The 22,738-nt window shown below is 41.6% G+C and overlaps 1 protein-coding gene across 8 annotated transcripts in view; it reads right to left on the bottom strand.

The window, feature by feature from the left end:
* ROBO1 (roundabout guidance receptor 1) overlaps positions 1 to 22,738 on the bottom strand; it is a 997,335-nt gene that overhangs the window by 408,629 nt on the left and 565,968 nt on the right. For 2 of the 8 annotated variants that reach the window (XM_036444222.2, XM_036444223.2), the window contains exon 1: positions 12,240 to 13,326. The exons of 4 other annotated variants lie outside the window; for them this stretch is intronic. In XM_036444222.2, coding sequence (XP_036300115.1) covers positions 12,240 to 12,294 — 55 coding nt within the window. In that variant the 5' untranslated portion in view covers positions 12,295 to 13,326. Of the gene's footprint in view, positions 1 to 12,239; positions 13,327 to 22,738 lie in introns of those variants that run through there. 2 more of the 8 variants (XM_036444224.2, XM_036444220.2) reach the window with 2 other exon arrangements.

The raw sequence follows: 22,738 nt of genomic DNA, 5'->3' as shown, positions 1-22,738 counted from the left end.
AAGCGATTCTGTGGATCTGTTAGTAAGATGTGCCCTAAAGTACTTGCTTCTTCCCTTTTGCAGCTTGCTAAAGTTTTCATAGGAACATTCTACTTTTGTGTAGTAGGGGAAACCGCTAATACACATAGTATTACATCTAAGCATATTTATCTGTATACTGCTACCCATGTTAGAAAAAATGCCAAAGAAAAAGTCCTAATCTCTTAAGAATTAGGTCATTACGTTTACATTATTTTCCATAACCTTTTCTCCTGTTTGCGGGAGCTTCTTATGGTCTAACATCGTACAGCGGTCATGCACACCTCTAGTAAATTACCTATATGGCAATAAACTGTTTACCATGAATTCCTTAAATGCAAAGAATAAGCTTTGTAAAAATACTTTGTTGCCTGGGAGACTTGTGTGAGGCTCCCTTCCCTGCCCCTGGCACCAGGCCGGGAAGTGAGGCTGCATCCCCCATCCCCACTGGAGTCCTCTTTTCCTCCTGGGTGCATGCGCCCAACAAACATCCCGTGACACCCAGAGCACTCTGCCTGGGACACCACCACCCCTCCCTGAGGTGGGGGCAAGGGGCGACACCCGTGCGGCAGAAGGCCGCTTCTTGGGGCTCAGTGGGCAGACACCAACCCGGGGGTGCAAGCATCAGCAGTGACCCCTGAGAAGGGTCGCGCACTCAAATTGAGAGAGTCTGGACCCACCATGAAGAAGGGGGCCCGGGTGCGACAAGGGAGAGTGGATGCCGAGGTAAGGCCCCCAACCGGGCCAGGCCGCCAGGTAAACAAAGGCAAACAATGCGGGGATCACACCACCACAGACACACAGGGCGGCCCTGAGACGCAGGTTGATCCTCCCAAGTGCACAACCTGGAGGCCTCTTCCCGCCACGTGGACCCAGCCTCGCCACTGTGACCCTCACATCAGAGGGAAGCCGTCATGGCTTTCTCCAGCCATCCATCCTTTCAATCTGCTCGGTCCCACCAGGACGGGGACTCGCATCCTAGGAGGAATGCCCTCCAAGGACAAGCCAGGCCCCGACCGTGCCTGCACAAGCATGCCCCTCGCCTATGAATTAGGGACAGGAGCGGATGGAAAGCCGCTCGAGTCAAGAGCAGGTACGCCAGGGGATGGGAAAGGCCTCCGTGCACCACCCCCCTTCGGCACACAACGGGAGAAAAGCCCCATGCCACATAAATGCATACATGCGCTCATGTAACACAGCAGTCCCCATGATGAACCCGGCCCCAGCCTAGCAGGACCCTCCTCTGACTCAGAGGTGGGAGGTGCAGGCCACAGTAGGCAAGACACAGCTGTGGTCACTCAGCCCTCAAAGCCAGTGCCAGAGGGGCCCAAATGCCCAAACAGAGGTGGCTACAGGTTCCAGAGAGGAAAGAAGTCAGTACTAAGGAGGAAAAGCATAAAATCTTTAATTAGCCTGTAAAAAGAGTAAAGGAGTGAGGGAGGAGAGGAGAAAATGGGGAAGAAGGGAAGGAGGAAGGGAAGAACTTTATAAAGGAGTCAGTAGTCAGCAGAGTTAAGAAGGAAAGAGGATTTATGAATGAACTGTAGGAGCTATAATGAAAATCAAGTATAGTTGTGTACTGGGGACAGATTTTAAAAGTAGGAGTCAAAAAAGATAAATGATCCTTATAATATGCTAAGTGCCTGGTCGTCTGATCAGCCATTCAACCAATCAGCATAATATGCTAATACTATACTAAGGCTGCTCAACTGCTATGATGTGCACTGACCACCAGGGGGCAGATGCTCCAGGTGGTAGGTTAGCTTGCTGCTGGGATCTGGCAGACTGGGGTTCAGTGAGATAGGGCCGAATCTTCTCATGGTCCCTCCCCGCCTGGCCAACCTCCCAAGTCCCTCTCTGGCCCCAATCTTGCATCTGTGGGGTCCTTTGGCCTGGCCTGTGCCCTCTTACAATCTGGGCTGAGGGACACCCCCCAAGTGCACAAATTTCATGCATCGGGCCTCTAGTAGTGAATAATTAGGCAGGTAGATAGATATTAAAAAAAAGTGGGAGTAAGTAGAGAAGAATGTATAGGAAAGGAACGAGAGAGAAAGGGAGGGAAGAAAAGTTTTAAATGGGAGCTAGTAGAGCTTAAAAGGAGAATGGGAAGAAGGAAGAAATGGGGCAGGGAACAAAACAGGTCCAAGGGAGGAAATGAAGAAAAAAATTAAGGTAGGAAAGAAGAAAAAGGGGAGGAGCACAGGGTAAAAATAAAGGAAAGTAGGAATGTGAGGAGGAAGGGAAGGAGAAAGATGGGAAGAAGGATGATGGAACAGAAGTAGGAAATAAGGAGGTAAGAAAAGTTTATAAATGATGAGTCAGTAGGAAAAAGTGTTACATAAAGGAGAGAGAAAAATTGTGTGAGAGGAAGAAGCCAATAAAAAAGTTTGATTCCTGGTTAGGGCACATGCCCTGGCTGTGGGCTTGATTCCCAGTAGGGGACATGCAGGAGGCAGCCTATGAGTGATTCTCTCTCATCTTTGATGTTTCTATCTCTTTCTCCCTCTCCCTCTCCCTCCTTTTCTTTGACATAAATAAAAATATATTTTTAAAAACCTCTTATACATTATCAGTGTGTCTTAAATACTCTTTAAAGTATCTAATAGCAACAAAAATTGACAGCTGATTAATAAATTTAATTATTATCAAGATTGATGGGTGATAGTTTACTGATGAATAAGACATTATTAAGATCCACTAATAATAAATAGCATTGTCAAAAACAAATAAACAGCAAAATGCATAGAAATAAGTTTATTATGAAATGTATTTTAAGACAAAGAATTAAAGCCTTAAGGCTAAGACCTTATAAAGGAAGGTTTTAAATATGATTCTGAGATGATTAGTGGTACAGAGTATGGAAGTGGGAAAGATTCCATCTTCTATTGAGCCTTATGCAAACTAATAAACCTATGAAAATACAGACAAGAATATAAATGTACCCTCCGTCTATACATATGGAAATAACTTTGGAGGGTCACAGAGTTCAGCTGAGAAATCCATACCTAAGAAATTATACTCAATCTTACTCAAACATAGTTTAAAAGAGTAGAAAAGCAAAAGAATAACACTTTAAAAGCTAACTACACTGAGTGCAGTACTGTTTTTGATAGTTATTACAGACTCTGGCAGGTTTCATTCACAGGGATCATGTTAACCAATGCTACATTCTTTGCTTTCTATAAAACCTGTCATCTGAGGAGGACACACCTTTAAAGGAACAGTAGTCACAGATTCTAACCAGGCTGATGCTTAATGTTTTTATTATCTGTGGCACCTTATTACTAAACAAGCCATCTACTTTCAAATTCAAAAACCAAAAATTGAACACAGTTTCTTAGAGAAGTTTGATCCCAGTGATAGTATGTTCAATATAAGGAAAAATCTATTAACTTACACAGTTAAGCTATCATAAAACTTACTTGGTTCTTACTATCTCAAAGTTACTCCGCAACCTGAACAGCACTGAATAACACTAAACCATGTTAAGAGTCTGGACCTAAGGATTCTGTGTTCTATGATGTGTAATAACAGGGCACACTCTTTTTTGTGGGTTATTGAGTGATAGGCAGAAGAGAGGAGCAGATAATCAGATACACCAGAAAAACCTAACAGCTAAAAAGGAATTAACAAAGCTTGGCAGTACAAGCTAGTTCCCTCATAAAAAAGCATCTTAGCCTTGGTATCCACACATTTACACTATTTCATCTACAATGGTTCTCCTTTAAAGGAGCAGTGCAATATGTCTGTATAATGGTGAGGAGCAAAAATTCTGGGATCAGATGGGCTCTTTTCAAATCCTCACTCCACCCAAATAGCTAACTAACTATAGGCAAGAAATCTAACTTTTCTGAAACTCACTTTCTGTGTTGGTAAACAAGGACAATAGCAGTACATTAATTCCTAATGTGGTCTGAGATAAGACATGTTCATACTTTGCCAGGTAGATAGTCATAAATTACTACTGTTAGAGATATTATTATTATGGATTCACAGTCCTTCAGATTCAGTGGGTTTGGGCCTATACTGTATCATTTCATCATATAATGAATCACTTGATTTTTCCTCACTCATCATATAAATATATATGTATTAAATATTATGTATATACTTTATATTATAAACATATTTAGCATATATATTTAAAACCATGTTTTTAGCCGGGACCGGTTTGGCTCAATGGATAGAGTGTCGGCTTGGGGACTGAAGGGTCCTGGGTTCGATTCTGGTCAAGGGCATGTACCTTGGTTGCGGGCAGATCCCCAGTAGGGGGTGTGCAAGAGGCAGCTGATCGATGACTCTCTCTCATCGATGTTTCTAACTCTCTATCTCTCTCCCTTCCTCTCTGTACAAAATCAATAAAATATATTTAAAAATAAAAATAAATAAAAATAAATAAATAAATAAGTAAAACCATGTTTTTAATACATTATGTTAAATATGTCAAATTTAAAATGGTGTAAGGGTAGCTCTGAATATAAGGCTGCAGGAAATAATGAGCTCCTAGGATTAAATAACCCTTAATAGGAAAAAAGACCAAATAATGCAATGAATTTTGTTTCCTGCCTGGCCATATTGACTCTAAATAAACACTGTCCTTATGATGCTCCTATTCCATCCTTAATTCATAGAGATTAATAGCAGCTACCGTGTAAGCAAATGTTCATCCTCTCTGCATAGTATCCAAGTGAAGGCCCTGCCTCTCTCTTACTTTCCTTCTGCTTGTTTAGGTTTTGAAAGTTCATTAAAATTTAAACAAGTTCTAGTTCCAAACTTGATACCAGATTGCTAAGACTTTCACCTCCCTTCAAAAAGGAGGGAGAAAACCAGATGGTTTTATCTTTCACAGCCTGTACAAGCCAGTTTACTTTATAGGGACAACTTGCTAATTGAACAGTCTGCAGACACTGCAATTACTTCCCTGACCAGGCACCTAAAGTAGTTTAAAGCTATCCAGAGGTGTATCGTTAACACGTACAAATGTGCTGTAACTCACTTTGATATATAGATGAGCAAGCACCATTTCAGTGAAGTTTCAGAGTAATAAAGGCGGCCTTTCAATCTAAGCTGAGTAAACAAAATCAGCTTTAGGTCTGTGAAACTAAGAAACGTACACTTATATTTCCCTTATACAGAAAAGGAATTGCAGGCAGACACTTTTAACCAAACTAAAAGTTCGTATATTGTGGGGGGGGGGGAGGGTAAGGGGGTGAGTCACATTAAAACAGAAGATATAACAGAGTCTGCAGGTTGTGTAAGTTTGTAGATCTCATTAGCATCCTATGATGACAAGTGAACTAGAAACAGACATGTGGTCTGCTTCACTTACTCTTTGGCCCCATTTTCCTTTCAAACCTGGAATTGTGAGGGACATAACAGGGCCTCCTCGGTCATGTTAGTGGAGAGAAACGAAAACTGGGCCTCTATTTTCTCTTCTGCTAACATCCAGGAATGAGCTTACCAAGTTGAAGTTTTTTCCATAATGGTGCATAAATTATGACCATATATATATATCATGCTAAGAAAGATTTTATGGTCATATAAACACTTGTAATGCTCATTGAGATTTTAAGTTAAATTGAGAGAAAACATACACCTGAAATGATTTTTAAAGTACTAAATGGTCCATTATAACAATTTTATTATCCCTAACATACTACTTACTGTTCCTACATTAAAAGAAGAATCCACAGAACAGTGGGGATACAAAGTGGGTCTTACTCTCAAGCTGAACTTCTTGCAAATAATTTTAGGGGCAAATTCCAGGGACTCCATGCTCCTTCTGTGGCTGACTATGGACAAGCTGTCCCTGGTCCCAGGTCATGTATGGAGGAGCTGAACACAGGTAGAGGTGACCCATACTTTGAACTTGGTACTTTCTTGAAATTTAATCAAGAACACTTCAGAAGGCATAACCATGAGCTGCTAGAGTTGGAGGTGTTTTAAAAATAGGTTTTCCGGGTGCTAGCAGGTTTGGCTCAGTGGATAAAGCATCACTTGAGGAATGAAGGATCCTGGGTTCGATTCTGGTCAAGGTCACATGCCTGGATTGTGGGCTCAATCCCCAGTGTGGGGCATACACAAGGCAGCCCATCAATGATTTTCTCTCATCACTGATATTTCTATCTTTCTCTCCCTCTCCCTTCCTCTCTGAAATCAATAAAAATATGTAAAGAAATTTTAAAAAATAGGTTTTCTGGTAAAGAATAACACAACCTAAAAAATAGAGCACCAGAATACACTGCATTATTCCTAGAGTAGTAGGAATGGAAGCCTACTACTCCCTACGTCCAAATCAATCACCCAACACAAAGTGAAAATATCCCCACTTAACACAGAACTACACTGTTCTGTTGGCATTTGCTTGTAACCATTGGTGGTGTTTTTAATGCTTCATTTAAGTGTCAAACTGGGTGGCAGGCAATAATTCTATAGATGATTTAGCATCAAATGTTTTAGATCCAAAAACATTTCTCCAATTGTTTGCCTACTATACACTCTCCCTGCTTTACATTCAAACAAACTAATTAAATAAAATGAACAGATATTATTTTTCTGGCCCTAAGCCATGGACAGCTGTGAATTCCACAGAGGCATTTCTTCCCTGCAATGCAGTCAGAAGATACGCACAGTCATCCAGCTCAAAATATTGTTTTATATGTGGAACAACATTGTCATAAGACGTTTTGGAAGCCAAGTAAAATCACAGAAGAGAGGGGATTTGTAGCAGCCTGTCTTGGCTGAAGGAAAATGAGACAGCTCTCCCATGAAGCAAGCAACATGACACCTTCCAGTGTGAGAAATAGACTTTGGATGGTTAGAGAGAGAGCAAGAGGAAAAGGCGAAGAAGTGGAGATCAAAGCACCCTCCCTGTACACTACAGATAATCTTTTTTCTTCCTCTTCAGCAGCAACACCGAGGCCAGGGCTGAAAGTGGTGGGAGAAGGAGAATAGGAAACCATGCTAATCCAGAATTGTAAAGAAAGGAGCTGGCCTTTTCATCTCCACAGGATGGCAACTTTATTGGCTATGCCTAAGCAGTTTCCAACCAGCTGATCAACCAGGTATTAACACTCAGCCCTTCCATGATCAGGAGCCATGAAGAGAGTCGTCTGTGAACAGCAGTCAAGCAGAAGGCTCATCTACAACTAAATGACCCCAGCCCATATCCAACCCAGAGGGGAAGAGCAACCGGGGGGAAATGATGGTCTCTCCCTGATGAGTGCCAGTTATTTGCCTTGGTCTTAGAGCAAAATCTTTCCCCAAGTGTGCACGAGAATGGAATTCATTTTCCAAAATACAACTTAGAACTTCTGCACATCTGCATCACTGTTTTGACTTCTGTTCAATCACTGCTTTTAAAAGCATGCCAGAAAAGGCAGATTTGATAAAGGCTGAACATGAGTAGGCTGGGTGTAATGAATTCATTGTCTTGCCTAGTGATCTAAAGTTTTACAGGCCAGTTACTTTATGATAGGAAGGGGAATGCTTTCCTTTCAAAATCCTAAGTGCTCAAACCACATCTTATTTAGGTGGATTTTTGGGGACACGTTTTAAAATAAAAAATGATTGAGCCACAAGGTTTCTGGTTTAAATGCTTCCTCTCTCCTTTTTAACTACAAAAGTGCATGGTAGTTAAGAATTTTAGAATCAACTTCATTCAAATCCATGTTCCTCCACATCTCCTAACTCTCAATGATGTATTTTCCACAACCATAAAATAAGGGTAGGGTAATATTTTACTAATAACAGCACCTATGCCATAGGATTCTTATAAGCAATAAGATAATAGTGAGTGTTCAATCCTATATAATAAAAGGCTAATATACAAATTGTCTGAACAGCGGAATGACCAGTTACTATGACGTGCACTGACTATCAGGGACAGACACTCAACACAGGAGCTGCCCCCTGGTGGTCAGTGCACTCCCACAGGGGAACGCTGCTCAGCCAGAAGCCAGGCTCCCAGCGGTGGTGGGAGCCTCTCCAGCCTTGGTGTCAGTCAGACATCCCCCAAGGGCTTCTGGGCTGAAGGGAATGCAGGCCTGGCTGAGCGAGTCCCTCCCTCAACATCCTCCCAGTGCATGGATTTCATGCACCAGGCCTCTAGTAAATTATGATCATACAATCATAGCAATAGTAGGAGTTATTGTCATAAAGTGTCTTATAGGACCCCAGAGATCAAAAGCAATCTCATTTTTTAATTTCCTTCTTTTACTTTGATTATTCTGTTCTAAGCAAAGATGTTATGATATAGAAGATAAAAGATAACTACTTAGTTCTTACTCTATATATTGAGGTAGTCAATATTCTAAAGTCTTATTAAATGTAGCTCTAAAAAACTAGTCTATGAATTCATGAAAGATTTAAACATTTCAAAATGTTTTGTTTTAAAAAAATGAAAAATGTCTACTTTATGTAGTTGTTAAGTACAGAGTATATATGCTGACATCAAATTTTCAGAAATCCAGTTTTCAGAGATGCTTTCCAAGTTGTGTGTGGTCAGAGGGTACACTTAGATTTTGGCTGCTCTACTTCCACTCCACCTCTTCCTATATTTTTAAACTAGCTAAATTCTGGTTCTATTTTTGGTTTGACTCTCCTCTTCCCCCCAACCCCCACTCAGCCTTTCTCACTACCAAATTTCTTAGTTTATTCTGAAGATGAACTTTTAGGTCTAATTTTTAATTGAATAACAATTTTTATTTCCTTATTTTTCATATTAAAAAAAATCAAGCTTGCAAGGCAGTTACACTTTTATTTTAAGAAGTAAACATGTTTTTCAAGGGGCTGGAAATTGTTAACACAGAAGATGACAAGTGAAAACTCAACTATTTATGATCTCCACTGGTAAACTGTCAAACTTATTCCTGTTGCCCAGTATTTTCCATGATAGATATCTACTCACTGTAAAGTATATAAACAAGCAAACAAATGCCATCCATGTGCTAGAGGACCTACTATCAAGATGTAAGAATATTTTCAGTGCTACCATAGTATTCAGGTAAGTATACTTAAAAGCCAGAAAGTTTATAAAGATAATAAGAAGAAATTATTAGAATTACCAAAAAAATTTGCCAGAGAGGGAGAGGAAGGAGGGAGAAAAGAAGGAAGAGGGAAGTAAAAGAGATAAATGACCTAGATAAGTGGCTCCTACAGTGCAACTCTTTTCTAAAAAAATGTTCCTCTTCAAAAACAAAGAAAATGCGCCCTCTAAAAGAAAAAGAAAGAAGGGGGGAAAGATAGCACAAATGAACTTCCTCTTTCTTTGAAAGTCAGTTCTCACTTTAAATTTGAATTGAAATTAATTCACTTTTTCACTTAAAAGCAAGTATGAGCAACTGGAGTTGAGGGGAGGAAGTCTATGAAGGAACCACTTCCTGAGAGATCACAGGGTTCTGTTTTAGTGCTTCCCACCCTGCTCTCTTCACCAAAAGTCTAGCTATCCATAGAGAAGAACTCAGATATACAATCACACTTAAAAAAAAAAAAATCACCTTAAAAATGAATTTTTAAAGAAATACCTATTTTTCTTCAAAATGTTGGTTTCCTAGAGTAAAAAAGTTATATATTACAGTATTGGGTTAATAAAAGAAAGGCACCACAAAGCAAACACATACTCTTAAACATAGAATTTGATGTTAAGTACGCCATCAACACATTAAAATGCAGTTTATAATCTGTTTGAAGAAAACTATAGGACTTTGTTAAGTTGGCATCCATGATAAAAAGAAAGAAAAGAAGAACTGACAACCAATAGATGCTTTTACAGGTTAAATCTTGTTGAAGGTACCTTACCCCCAGTGCGCTTTGATTTATTTAAGCTCACCACATTTCTCTTAAATACACTCCATTAACAAGTGATAGACTGTGATCTTATGCTTGAGGCAATACATGAAACACAATCTTTCAAGAACTTCATTCATTCCCTGACCAGGTGTCTTGAGCACGCCCACATCTACTTCTCTGAGTTCTGTGAAGTTTTATTCAAATCAATAGTGTGGCTTTAGAATAGCACACTGCCATGAAATCATCCCAGCAGCCTAATAATCTGACTGCCCTCTCAAGTTCAGATTCACAGCATGAGTGTAAGCCATCAGAGGAATGATTAAGGGCTTCAGGTTAAATATGAGAGAGCACTTCACAAATGCACTCTGACCTGCAGCCTGGCCAAAGAGGAAGATAAGCACACCTACAGGAAAAACCTCAGGTTTATTAAACATCCTCAGTGGCTTAAATAGAGAGTTAAATCAGAAAAAAAACAAAAAAAAAAAACAAAGCAGGAATCAGTTTAAGTCTAAGATGATAAATGCCTCATCTATTTAAATTATAAACCCCAGATACTAAACTAACTACTAATCAAATTATTAAATCTGAAAGGACAGTAAGCCCCCTCCCCAGACATTTTCCCAAGTAAAGACAAAATGTGCACAGGAAAACAACCAGCTTTCAGTATTAAATACCCTCCCTATTAGTGTGACTCTATCTTTAATCTACAGCCATGATAAAATGTCCCAACATATACAAACTCAGCTCAAACAGTGACTAATGACCATTAATCCCCCTATCTTCAGTAATCTGCCCCTCCAGTCATTTATCACACTGACACTTCACTTTACACACGTGAATAAACTTTAACTGAGAAGGTGAATCAACAAAAATCTCAAAGGTATCTGAAGCTGTAAATTAAACTAAGGGGAGACACAGCAAAGAGAGGCAAATAGAGAGATCAGATCTTAATGTTTTTGATTTGCATGCATGGCCAGTCTTGGGGGTGGGGAACTATTCAATCATTCAGATCTGCAAACTAAGAAAGAAAAAAAAAAAAAGCAAAAAGCTACATTACAGAAAGAAGTTGGAAGTAAGAAGAGGTGGTGCCCAAGACTTGGCTTAATCTATTGATCCATCCACTGGAACACAGGTCAAATATCGGAGGCTGGAACTTCAGTATTCTGTTTTCCTCACTTTAATGAACTTCTTATTTAGTTTAGTTGCAAATGTTCCTGGGCTGAAATTATTGTAGGAGTTTATTTGCTATTACTTAGCTGATGTGCATTTTTCTTTCTCATATTTCATTAACTTAAGTAAAAATCCTCGGTCAAAATATAAACCATAGCCATGGAGCACAAAAAAAGCTCAAACCAAACTTTCAAAACTATTTCATAATCAAGCAAATTGAGTGACTTTAACCTATAGGCCCTGATGCAACTTGAAGCTCAGTATTCCACTATTCAAAATTCCCTGAGGTGCAGTGTGTGTGTGTGTGTGTGTGTGTGTGTGTGTGTGTGTGTGTGTGTTTTAGGGCCTGAAATCAGATCCTTGATTGAAACCAGAATCTACCAAAAGGAAAGAAAGAAAAGTTGCGTCGACTCTGTTCGCCCACAGTAAAAGTTTCTTAGGGAGTGTAAAAAAAAAAAGCTATTAGTAAGTGTAGATACAGTGTATTCTCCAATGTCAGAAGGATCCCATTGCAACATCCTCCCAACACTTCATCAAGGGAGTTTCAGCAATATTTAATTAATCCCCCAAATCCTAAACTCAACCTTCTGTTTTCCTTTGCCAATGAAAATTCCCAGGCAATTAACTGTTCCCTTTCAGATGCTTGCAACCGCCTGTTTCCTTCTAAACCCAGCCAGGCAGAGAGGCTAGTTTATATCCTACCTTAGGAAGGAGTTATTTCCTGAAGTTTCTACAGAATCAAATTTAATTACAGACTTTAGTTACATAAAACAACTACTAATAACCCCTTGTGCTCGGAGGAGGAGGGGCGCGTCGGAGGACCAGGTTCAGGAATCCAGGCGGGTCTGGGAGCCACAGGATCACCCCGGCGCACACCTCGCTCCCCTAAGGAAGCGCCCGAGGATGAAACTCACCACGGCTCAGCCTGGGGGCCCCAGCGCCCCGCCAACTGCGCCTCCTCCTCCCCTTGAGCTCAGACCTGCGTTAGCCAAGTGACCTGGGCGTGCCCTGAACTAGGCAAAAGGCCGAGGTCTACAATGAGGGTTGGGGGGGTTTGGAGTAGGGGTTGGGGGAGGAATAGGGGTAAAGGAACGACCCAAAGTACGAACTAGAAACCGTTTTGCCCAAAACTCTTGCAGGGACCAAGCTCCTCCGGCCCTAGAAAGGAGAGGTCGCCGAAAGGCAGTTGGGGGTTTGATTTGAGAAGCCGAGAAGGGGCGTGCAGGAGGGATGCGGGATGCAGAGAGAAGACGCGAGGTTACCTGAACAGAGACATATCAATCCAAAGAGGTAAAAGTGAGCAGGCTCCGCGATCATTGTCCTCGGGTGGATCCTGCATGCACTCTCATGCCACGAGGAGGGTGTAGAAGTGGAGTCCCCGAATTTATGAAGCCACACCACACGCAATATACACAAAGGCTTAATATAAGCAACGTGGGTTAATCCGCCAGGAGTTTTCGGGGTAAATTACTTGTCGACCTTTCCGGACGCCAGTCGGTATCGCGGAGCACTTTGCGGACTAAGAATCCGGAGGTTTGCCTTCTCGGGCTCCCAGGTTTCCGGGGAACCTCGGCCACTTCCAAGGACCCACCAAAGAGAACAACAAAGAGGCGAAGCGGAGCAGCAGCGGTGCGGTTTCCTGCCTCCCGCTCCGGCGGAGCCTCCCGGCGTGCGCCCCACTCTGTGCGCCGAGCGCCGCGGCGAGGGCAGGCGCGGGGCGGCGGCGAAGTTGGGGTGCGAGAATGAATCGGGAAGGCCAGAAAGTGCTGCTCCGTCTCCAGGCGAGCCGGTCAGCAGCTGGCCACTCCCGGCGAAGGCAGGCGAGACGGCGGCGGCAGCTCGGGGAGACGGGCTCGGGGCGCCCGGGGTGCGCCCGGGGGACTGCGCGCGCCGGGAGCGGACGAGGGGGCGGTGCGGCGGCCGGGGCGGGCCCCCGTTCCCATCACTGGGGCGCTGCGCAGGGCGCCGGGCACCGCGGCAGGTCCGCGGACACACGCTCGCCTACCTCGCGCCCCCGGCCCGGGGCTGCGCTCAGCATCGCCCCGGCCCCTCGCCCACAGGGGCGCGCGCGCGGCACCTCGAACTCCCCGGGCTGGGACGCCGGGGCGCAAACTTTCCGAGGGCAGCTGCCCGCGCCCGGCACCTGGAAGCTGCGGAGAGGCAGGTCCCGAGCCTCCCCGGGGCGGCGGGGACCGGCGAGGAGGATGCCGCCGCGGGAGGGGGCGCAGGCCGCGGCGACACAGCGGAGCTCCGCCGGGACGAGCCGCGACCGAAGTTTGTGCTCTCACGCCGCCTCCGCTCCGGCTCAGTGGCCAGTGGGTTTCCCCTGGCGTCCCCGCGGCTCCCGTTTCCTCCCTCTCCTCCCACCTCGGGAACACTTAAAGGGGCCGCGCGCTGCTTCCCGGGCTTCACTCCATCCTGCCTGGCAAGTTCTGGTCATTAATATTTCATCCCCACGCCAGAGGTGCCCGACTGCGCCCTCAGGTGAGAAGGAAACCACTCAGAAGCTGAAATCCAAGCGGATGGGACCTGTCTTGTTTCTCTCGCCAACCCAGCTCCCCTGCACCTTTCTCCAGATGGAACTTCCCAGCCAAAGACTTCAAAAATCCTCCTGGTCCAGCTTAACCTCTTCCTCACCGCTCCCAGGAGTTGGAGAAACTCTACCCCTCACCCTTCTCCATCACCATTTTTTTTTTTAAATCAAATTTAGGCAAACGAGCAGTTAGAAGAGGAGGATTATCTAGAACAACAATTTTCAACTATAGTGCCTCAAGAATTTTTAAAACATTCAATACCTGACTTTTCCCCTTAGATTGTAAAAAAAAAAAAAAAAAAAAGACAGCAGGCAACACAACAATATCCATCTAGTGTGAATTAATAAAAGTGATACCTATTTTTGTCATATGGGCAAAAATATATATATTTTGGTGCACCACAGAATTTAGTAATTAGTTTATGTGTGCCATAACATGAAAAAGGTTGAAAATCGCTGGCCTAGATGGTAAGTGAGCACTCCATTACAATGATCACAATTTGAAAAATCTTTTATATTTAGGTGAGAGAGGGTGGGAGAGAGAAAGGAAAGGAGTATCAACTTGCTGCCCACTTATATGTGCATTAATTGGTTGATTCCTGTATGTGCCCAGCGAGGACGGAAGCTGCAACCTCGGCCTACCTGGAGAATGCTGTAACCAACTGAGCTTCCCAGCCATGGAAGCTGTAGCTGTTGAGGTCCAATTCCAAGGGGCAGGGTGGGCTAGGGATCTTTTCCTTGTGTCTCACTGGAGAGCCTCTCCTTCAACGTCAGTGACTCTGAACAAGTATTCGAATGTTCACCAGTGGCCCTGGCCGGGTGGCTCAGTTAGCACCCAATACACAACAGGTTGATGGTTGGATTCCTGTCAGGACCTAGGTTGTGTGTTCCACCCCAAGTTGGGACCCTCAGGGCACATACTGATGGATTTTTCTCTCTCATATTGATGTTTCTCTCTCTCTCTCTCTCTCTCTCTCTCTCTCTCTCTCTCTCTCTCTCTCTCTCTCCCTTTCTCTCAAATAAAATAAAATACCCAGGTGATTATTAAAATAATAACACTAGAATGTTAACAAGGGCAAATCAATTAAGGAAGAGGAACAAATGCAAAAGCACCCTTACTAATCCAGAGTTTGTTATTATAAGAGAAGCAATTCAGCATTTTAAAACCAAAGGGAGTGGGCTTTGACACCCCATATATCCACCCTGAAATCCCAACCTCCCAGCTATTAGTCCTGTTATCATACCAAATATCTGTTTTCTCTTCTGAGAAATAGGGACTCTTGAAATATTCACAAAATATGAACAAATCACACCCAAAGCAAAACAAACCTAACACATCTGATGGGCATTCTGGCATTCATTCATTATTCATTCTTGCTATTCAGTAAGACACTGTATGTAAAACAACTGAAATATAGTGAGTGTACAATGAAGAATAGGTATTGGTATTTAGAACTATCTTTAATAAATTATTATCTACAATGTTATATACAATTGCTTCAAAATTATTATTTGGTACCTATCAGGATACACCAGGACCTGCTTGCTCACAGTGGTTGTGTCTGGAGAGGAGAAATTCATGACAGATAGAGAGTCTGGGATGGATTTACTCTTCTCCTATGTTTTTAAGTGAACACATGCATTACCTAACAAAAGATAATCTTTTAAAGTAAATTGTACACTCATTTTGGTTGCTGCTGGTACAGCAACTGCCCTTGGAATAGCATTTTTGTAGAAAGAAATATCTGGTTAGCAGTACCTATCTCTGAAAGTGAAGGATAGTTTAATCCTGACAAAGCTGACTGAAAATTCAGTAAACATGCTGGAGATAAGTTATCAAAGACTCCAGCCAAAATCCAGCAATAAAAATAAGAATGTGCAGTAAATGCTGAAAAACATTTTAAAAACATGCAATACCTGACTCATTTCCCTTAGATTGGCAAATAAAAAAAAAATGGCAACAGCCAACACAACAATAGCAATCTGGTGTGGATTAATAAACATGACAACTATTTTTGTCATATCGGCAAAAAATATATTTTTTGGTGTGGCACAGAATTTTAGTAATTAGTTTTTGTGTGCCATCACATGAAAAAGGTTGAAAATCGCTGACCTACAGCACATCTAGATCATAAATGGGCACTCTATTACAATGAGAACTTTCTTTTAAATATTTTATATTTCAGATAGAGAGGAAGGGACACTTATAAAAGGGTATTTAGTGAGAAATATTTCGTGTCTAGTAATAATTAATGTCGTTTTTTAACATTCGTTTAAAATCTTGCTTGGCGTTGACTTGTATTGACATAACCTTCAAACACGTGGTATCTACAGAACGTGTGACGTGCAATTAACAAGTTTTGCTTGAAAAAGTTTGTGTTTGGTTTGGTTTTTGTTGCAAAACTAGGGCTAAGAAGATGGCGGATGAAGAGCATATTGGGCACTGCATGCTTTACGAGTTCCAATTAGGAAGAAAAGCAAGTGAGGCTGCAAAAAACATCTGTAGTGCTCTTGGTCAAGATGCAGTTAGCGCCAGAAAATGCCAGCGTTGGTTTGAGAAATTTCACGAGGGAAATTTTTCGTTAGATGACAAGAGTGGTCGAGGCCCTGTGTCCAATTTTGATCAAGAAGCTCTTCAAGCTCTTTTGGTGCAAAATCCTCAAATTACCCAACAAGAGCTTGCGACAACTTTAAATTGTTCACAAAAAACAATTTCCAATCAATTGCGTGCACTTGGCAAAGTCCAAAAGTTTGGAAAATGGGTTGGATCCTCATGAGTTGACCGACAACAACCGTAATCAAAGAGTCACAATTTGCAGTTCGCTCCTCTCTCGTCAAAACCGTTTGCCGTTTTTAGAGCAAATTGTTACTGGAGATGAACAGTGGGTGCTGTATGTTCATTTGAAAAGGCGGCCTCAATGGTTGGACAAAAATGAGGCTCCGCAGCCCATGCCAAAACCTGACTTGCATGCGAAAAAAGTGATGTTGTGTGTTTGGTGGAATTTTAAAGGAATTCTTCATTATGAACTTTTACCATCTACCCAAACCATTACAAGTGCGGTGTATAGTGCCCAATTGGAAAGGTTAGCCCAAGCTTTAAGAGAAAAAGAACCTGCGCTGATTAATCGGAAGGGCGTAATTCTTCACCACGATAACGCACGACCGCATACTGCAAGAATCACTGCTGAAAAACTGCGCCAGTTGGAATGGGAAGTTCTCCCTCAACCTGCATATTATATCTCCTGATATTGCCCCTTCCGATTACCATTTGTTTTGTTCTTTGCAAAACTTCCTTCTTGGAAAAAAATTTAATAATGAAGAATGCCTCAAAAATGCATTGACCGAATTTTTTGCATCAAAATCACAAGAATTTTACAACAGAGGAATTAAAATGCTTCCTGAGCGTTGGGCACAAGTAGTAGAAAACAACGGCAACTATATTGTTGATTAAATTTTGTTGTATTGTTTAAATAAATTAGATTTAAAAAAGGGTATTAGAAAACGACATTTATTATTACTAGACCTAATAGACTGGTATCTTTTTTGTTGGGATAAGATGTGCTTTTAAGATAAGCTTGCCTGGTAATAGAGAGGAAAAAAGCTAAAGCATGGAGAGAGAGAGAGAGAGAGAGAGAGAGAGAGAGAGAGAGAGAGAGAGAGAGATCTTCAAATACTCATATCATGTGAGTGCATTTAAAATAAAGATTTGTAACTTTCAATTAATAAAGGAAGTCTATTTTTTAAATATAAAGTAGAATCTCTGGAAGCATCCCTATTGCATTGTCCCTCCAAAAAAGGTCTGTCTCCTGGTCTCCCAGTTTGCTAAGATTTCTCAAGGTCTCCAATGCATACATGTGGAGCCTTTCTTCTTCCCCTACCTCATCCAAAGTGTGCTTTTGTAAAAGTGGCTTATGAAGACCTTTGTATTCAGAAGAAATTAGAGCACTGTATTAAGTGAAACTCGATGTACCTGAGAACTACCTTTGGCAAACAACAACTTAATAAACATTGTCTCTGTGGAAAAAAAAAACAAAAACAAAAAACAGTAAAGGGCTCTATAAGGGCAAGATTCAAACAGAAACCCATTCACCAGGACATCAGAGCTCATACTTTAAGAAGCTACACACACAATGGAAGACTACACTGCTGTAAAAAAGAAGGAACTCCTACCATTTGCAACAGCATGGATAGACCTAGAGAGCATTATGCTAAGCAAAATGAGTCAGTTAGAGAAAGATAAATATCACATGATCTCACTCATTTGTGGAATATAATGAACAACATAAACTGACGCACACAAACAGATCCAGAGACAGAGAAGCATTGATCAGACTGTCAAATCTCAGGGGGAACATAGGAGAGTGTAAGTGTCAGGGGGAGAAATAATCAAAGAACTTGTATTTAATCATGCATATAAGCATGATCAATAGACACAAAACTAGGGGGGTGATGGCACAAGCGGGGGGCAGGGGACACTATGGTGGGATAAGGACACATATGTAATACCTTAATCCAGTGATTCCCAAACTTTTGACATATGTGTACGCCTTCTATAATTTTGGTAACGCTGAGTACCCCTTTTACTCATGAGAACGTAGAATTAGGCGCAGCTAAGCACGGTGCAGTGCATATCCCCACCAAACTCTTCCAGTACCCCTGGGGGTACGCATACCACACTTTGGGAAACACTGCATAAATAATGAAATAAATGAAATGAAATAAAATTTAAAAAAAAGCTACACAAGTTCCAAGGTGGAACCTACTTGACTAAGTGAAAACAAAGTGTCATTGGGGTTAAATGACAGCTCAGTGCATTCCTGGAGATGGATGATCATAGCAATGCTCCCATTGTTCCTCCTGAGCAGTAAGTTACCTGGGAGAATGCATGAAATGCTCAATGTGCCTGAGTGTATGTGCAGGTGTGAGTGTGCACACATGCTATGGCACCTGCACATGTCCGGTATTCAGGCAAGTGCAAAATAACTTTGACTCAATCAGACTGATTGGTTAGAAGACAAAGAGCAAGGTGAGGAGATGGTATCTTAATTTGCACTCAAAATCCTATCCTGATCAGTTGGTCTGAAGAAGTCATCATGGATTTTGAAGTTCTATTTATAGAATTACTATTTTTAAATGTTCTTTAAAAAAAAAATATATATATATATATATATATATTATTGATTTTTCACAGAGAGGAAGAGAGAGGGATAGAGTCAGAAACATTGATGGGAGAGAATCATCAATCAGCTGCCTCTTGCACACCCCCTACGGGGGATGTGCCCTCAACCAAGGTACATGCCCTTGACAGGAATCGAACCTGGGACCTTTCAGTCTGCAGGCCGACGCTCTATCCACTGAGCCAAACCGGTTTCGGCTATTTTTAAATGTTCTCTTTATTGATTTCAGAGAGGAAGGGAGAGGGAAAGAGAGATAGAAACATCAATGATGAGAGATAATCACCACCCCCCCACCCCCCACCCTCTGCTTACTGGGGATGGAGCCTGCAACCAGCCATATGCCCTTGACCAGAATGGAAACTGGGACCCTTCAGTCCACAAGCTAAGGCTCTCTCCTCTGAGCCAAACCAGCTAGGGCCATTTAGAGAATTCTGATCTCATTTGGAGCTAATGAAATTTAGGATCCCTAGAATGTGTTTTTGAGAATTTTGAGGAAACCTGAAAATAACACATCAGAGTGTCCCATGAATAGAGGCTTCTCTGAAAGCCAAAATTCTGCAGCAGTGGGAACTCTTGGATGGGTCTGATCTGTTTTTATCTTTCATAAGGTTACTTACAGGAACTGGGGAAATAACAAAACCCCCAGGGTCTCTGCAGGGATTCCAGATAGCACTTCTCAGATCAGGTGGAGCAGGGAGTTTCTAAGGAAACTACAAACCAGAACGTTTCTCTCCCTTCCCTCTTAGGAAGAAGCTCTAGAACCGGGGAGCCTGGGATGCGTGCCGGAAGTTGCCAGAGATCTGCTAAAAGCAGCATGATTCAGGGTACACAGAGGCTGTGCTGGTTCTCCAGCATGCTTTGTCCTGCTCCCCGGCACGAAGCTTAGCAATCTGTATACAAAATTGCTGAACAATCTGTGTAATTTTTGGTTTCTAAGTTAATGAACTGGGATGAACATTTGAATAATGTAATATTTGAATATTTTCTAAGTTTGGATATATAAGAAAAGACTTATTTTAGAAAGTAACCTAAAGTAACCCTCGTGAAAATAAACTCACATCTGTTGGAGCATGTATTGTGTTTTCAGAAGACTTGTTCTTTTAGTAAATAGTAAAGTGATATACTGATATTGTAGTAATATCATGCTGATATTGTTCTAATATCTTTAAACTCCCACTCCTGATAATTAAGAATTTTCAGTTTTCCTCACTAAACCTCTTATGATAGTTACCTGGGGGAAAACTTAATTTTACTCACAGAAATAATACAGTATTACTGATTCTAGATGCCATACGTGACAGCAGCAAGTCACATGTAATAAGTCACCTATAGTAGGATCTAGATTTTTACATGCAATAGGAGTTAAGGCAGAAATAAATGATTTAGGGTTAGAGCAGTAAAACAAAAATGAAAGAAAATAATGATAGGTAGGATTTTAAAATATATGTAGCTTTATTCTTATTCATGAAAGTGAATAAAATTTACTATGATGATGCTTTCTTTCAAATGTACATAGGGCTGTTTTTGAAAATTTTAAATATATTTTTTTATTGAACTCAGAGAGGGAGAAAGAGATAGAAGCACAACGATGACAGAGAGAGTCACTGAGGGGCTGCCTCCTGACACCCTCCCCTGGGGGTTGAAGCTGCAACCTGGGCAGGGGCCCTGATCAGGAATCAGACTGTGACCTCCTGCTTTGTGGGTAGATGTTCAAACATTGAACCACATCAGCCGGGCATATGGCCCTTTTTAACAGCGTTACTTTTGTTTTTTCTTTCTCTGCCTTTTAGAATAGGGAATTATGTGCCCCAAGCCAGGAACCACAGAGAGGAGATTTCCTGGGTTGTTTTTTCTTACTAAAATAGAGACTCAGGCATCGCCACCTGAGCCCATGTTATTGTTGTTTTTTCCCAATTGATTTGAGAGAGATCGGTTTGTTGTTCCGCTTAATTATGCATTCATTGACTCTTGTATGTGCCCTGACCACTAGATGGAACTCACAACCTTATTGTATCAGGATGATACCCTTTCCAACTGAGCACCTGGTCAGGGCTGAGTCCATTTTTTAAAAACATATATTTTTATTGACTTCAGAGAGGAAGAGAGTTAGAAACATCAATGATGAGAGAATCATTGACTGGCTGTATACCCTACACTGAGGACTGAGCCTGCAATCAGGGCATGTGCCCTTGGCCAGAATCAAACCCAGGATCCTTCAGTCCTCAGGCCAATGCTCTACCCACTGAGCTAAACCGACTAGGGTAAGTCCATGTTTTTTAATACAGGAAAGAATGAGAAAGCACCCCATTGGCCTCACTTAATCACGCGTTCCATTCTGCCTAAAAGTATCTAGTGATCACTAAAATATATAAATTATGATATACTCAAGATTTCTGTGAATCACTGTGATGGTGGTTGCCTTTTAGCATCTCAATATCTGGAGGAGCTTGTCAATGTTCTAAAACCTGCTGCTATATTGCAAGTCTTTCTGACAGAGCATTAGTGACAGGGGGTTCTCTAAAATTTACTATGTACTATGTTTTCTTAATTTAAAGATGAGGTTGAGAGAGCAAATTGTAACTCAGTGTAGATGTCCGGGAGCCATGGATCTTATATTTGACGCCAGCTTGTTTGGAACCAAAGCATATGGGGGAGAAGTTCCATGATAGGACAGGCTTGGGAGACACTGGATTCAACACAGTTAAGAATTCACAAAGACCTCATCGGTATCTGAGCACTGGGAGTCCCCAGGGGAAGATTATTTCGAGAAGCCTGACTCTTTAGTGAACATCGCTCATTTCATGCCATGCTACTGCTATAGTAGTCTCTCCATTCATTCACACCTGGAGATTACGATCTTCAGTTTCTCTTGAATAAACTGCATATGGTTCTTACTTGGGAGAAAATGTATTTGTCTTGGATTCTTGACTATTTTATTCATTCTTGTGATCACACCATCCAAACAGTATCTGTTACTGGGTAGACATTCCAATGTTTGTTGAATGAATAAGTTTGAATGAATAAGTGGATTAATGAATAAATGAGTCACTTCATTGTCTTTTAAAATATCTTTTAGGAAAATGCTTCTTTAATAAACTTATTTCTATAGTTCTAAAGTATATTTTCTATAATATATAGTTCAATCATTTTATCCACTTCAACTAACAGAGAACTAATAGTCATTGTCACACATAGACTTCAATAACTTGAAAGCCAAATTTCTGACTAAATGAGCACATGCTTATTTGGGTCAGGTTACTTGGGAGCAAAGCAGTTGGAACCTATGTTAAAAGTACATACAATTCAATCCAGCCAGCATGGCTCAGTGGTTGAGTGTCAACCTATAAACCAGGAGGTCACAGTTTGACTCCCAGTCAGGGCAAGCTCCAGAGTTGCAGGCTCAATCCCCAGTGGAGAGAGTGCAGGAGGCAGCCAATCTATGATCCTTTCTTATCATTGCTGTTTCTATCTCTCTCTCCCTCTCCCTTCCTCTTTCATTTATATATATTAAAAAAAAGTATATACTGTTCATATTAGAAGCTATTTTCATCTTCATGATCAACTTTCCATACGTGAGAAACTGAAGTCTAAAGACACTGACTCTCCCCAGGACATGCCTTTTGTTAGTGCTATACTCAAAACTATCCGGTCTAGTAATAATGAATGTCGTTTTTTAACATTCGTTTAAAATCTTGCTTGGCATTGACTTGTATTGACATAACCTTCAAACACGTGGTATCTACAGAACGTGTGACGTGCAATTAACAAGTTTTGCTTGAAAAGTTTGTGTTTGGTTTGGTTTTTGTTACAAAACTAGGGCTAAGAAGATGGCGGATGAAAAGCATATTCGGCACTGCATGCTTTACGAGTTCCAATTAGGAAGAAAAGCAAGTGAGGCTGCAAAAAACATCTGTAGTGCTCTTGGTCAAGATGCAGTTAGCGCCAGAAAATGCCAGCATTGGCTTGAGAAATTTCGCGAGGGAAATTTTTCGTTAGATGACAAGAGTGGTCGAGGCCGTGTGTCCAATTTTGATCAAGAAGCTCTTCAAGC

The sequence above is a fragment of the Pipistrellus kuhlii genome, unplaced genomic scaffold, assembly GCF_014108245.1.
Source record: "Pipistrellus kuhlii isolate mPipKuh1 unplaced genomic scaffold, mPipKuh1.p scaffold_m20_p_2, whole genome shotgun sequence".
Taxonomy (NCBI): domain Eukaryota; kingdom Metazoa; phylum Chordata; class Mammalia; order Chiroptera; family Vespertilionidae; genus Pipistrellus; species Pipistrellus kuhlii.
This window is presented reverse-complemented; position numbering and strand designations above follow the sequence as displayed.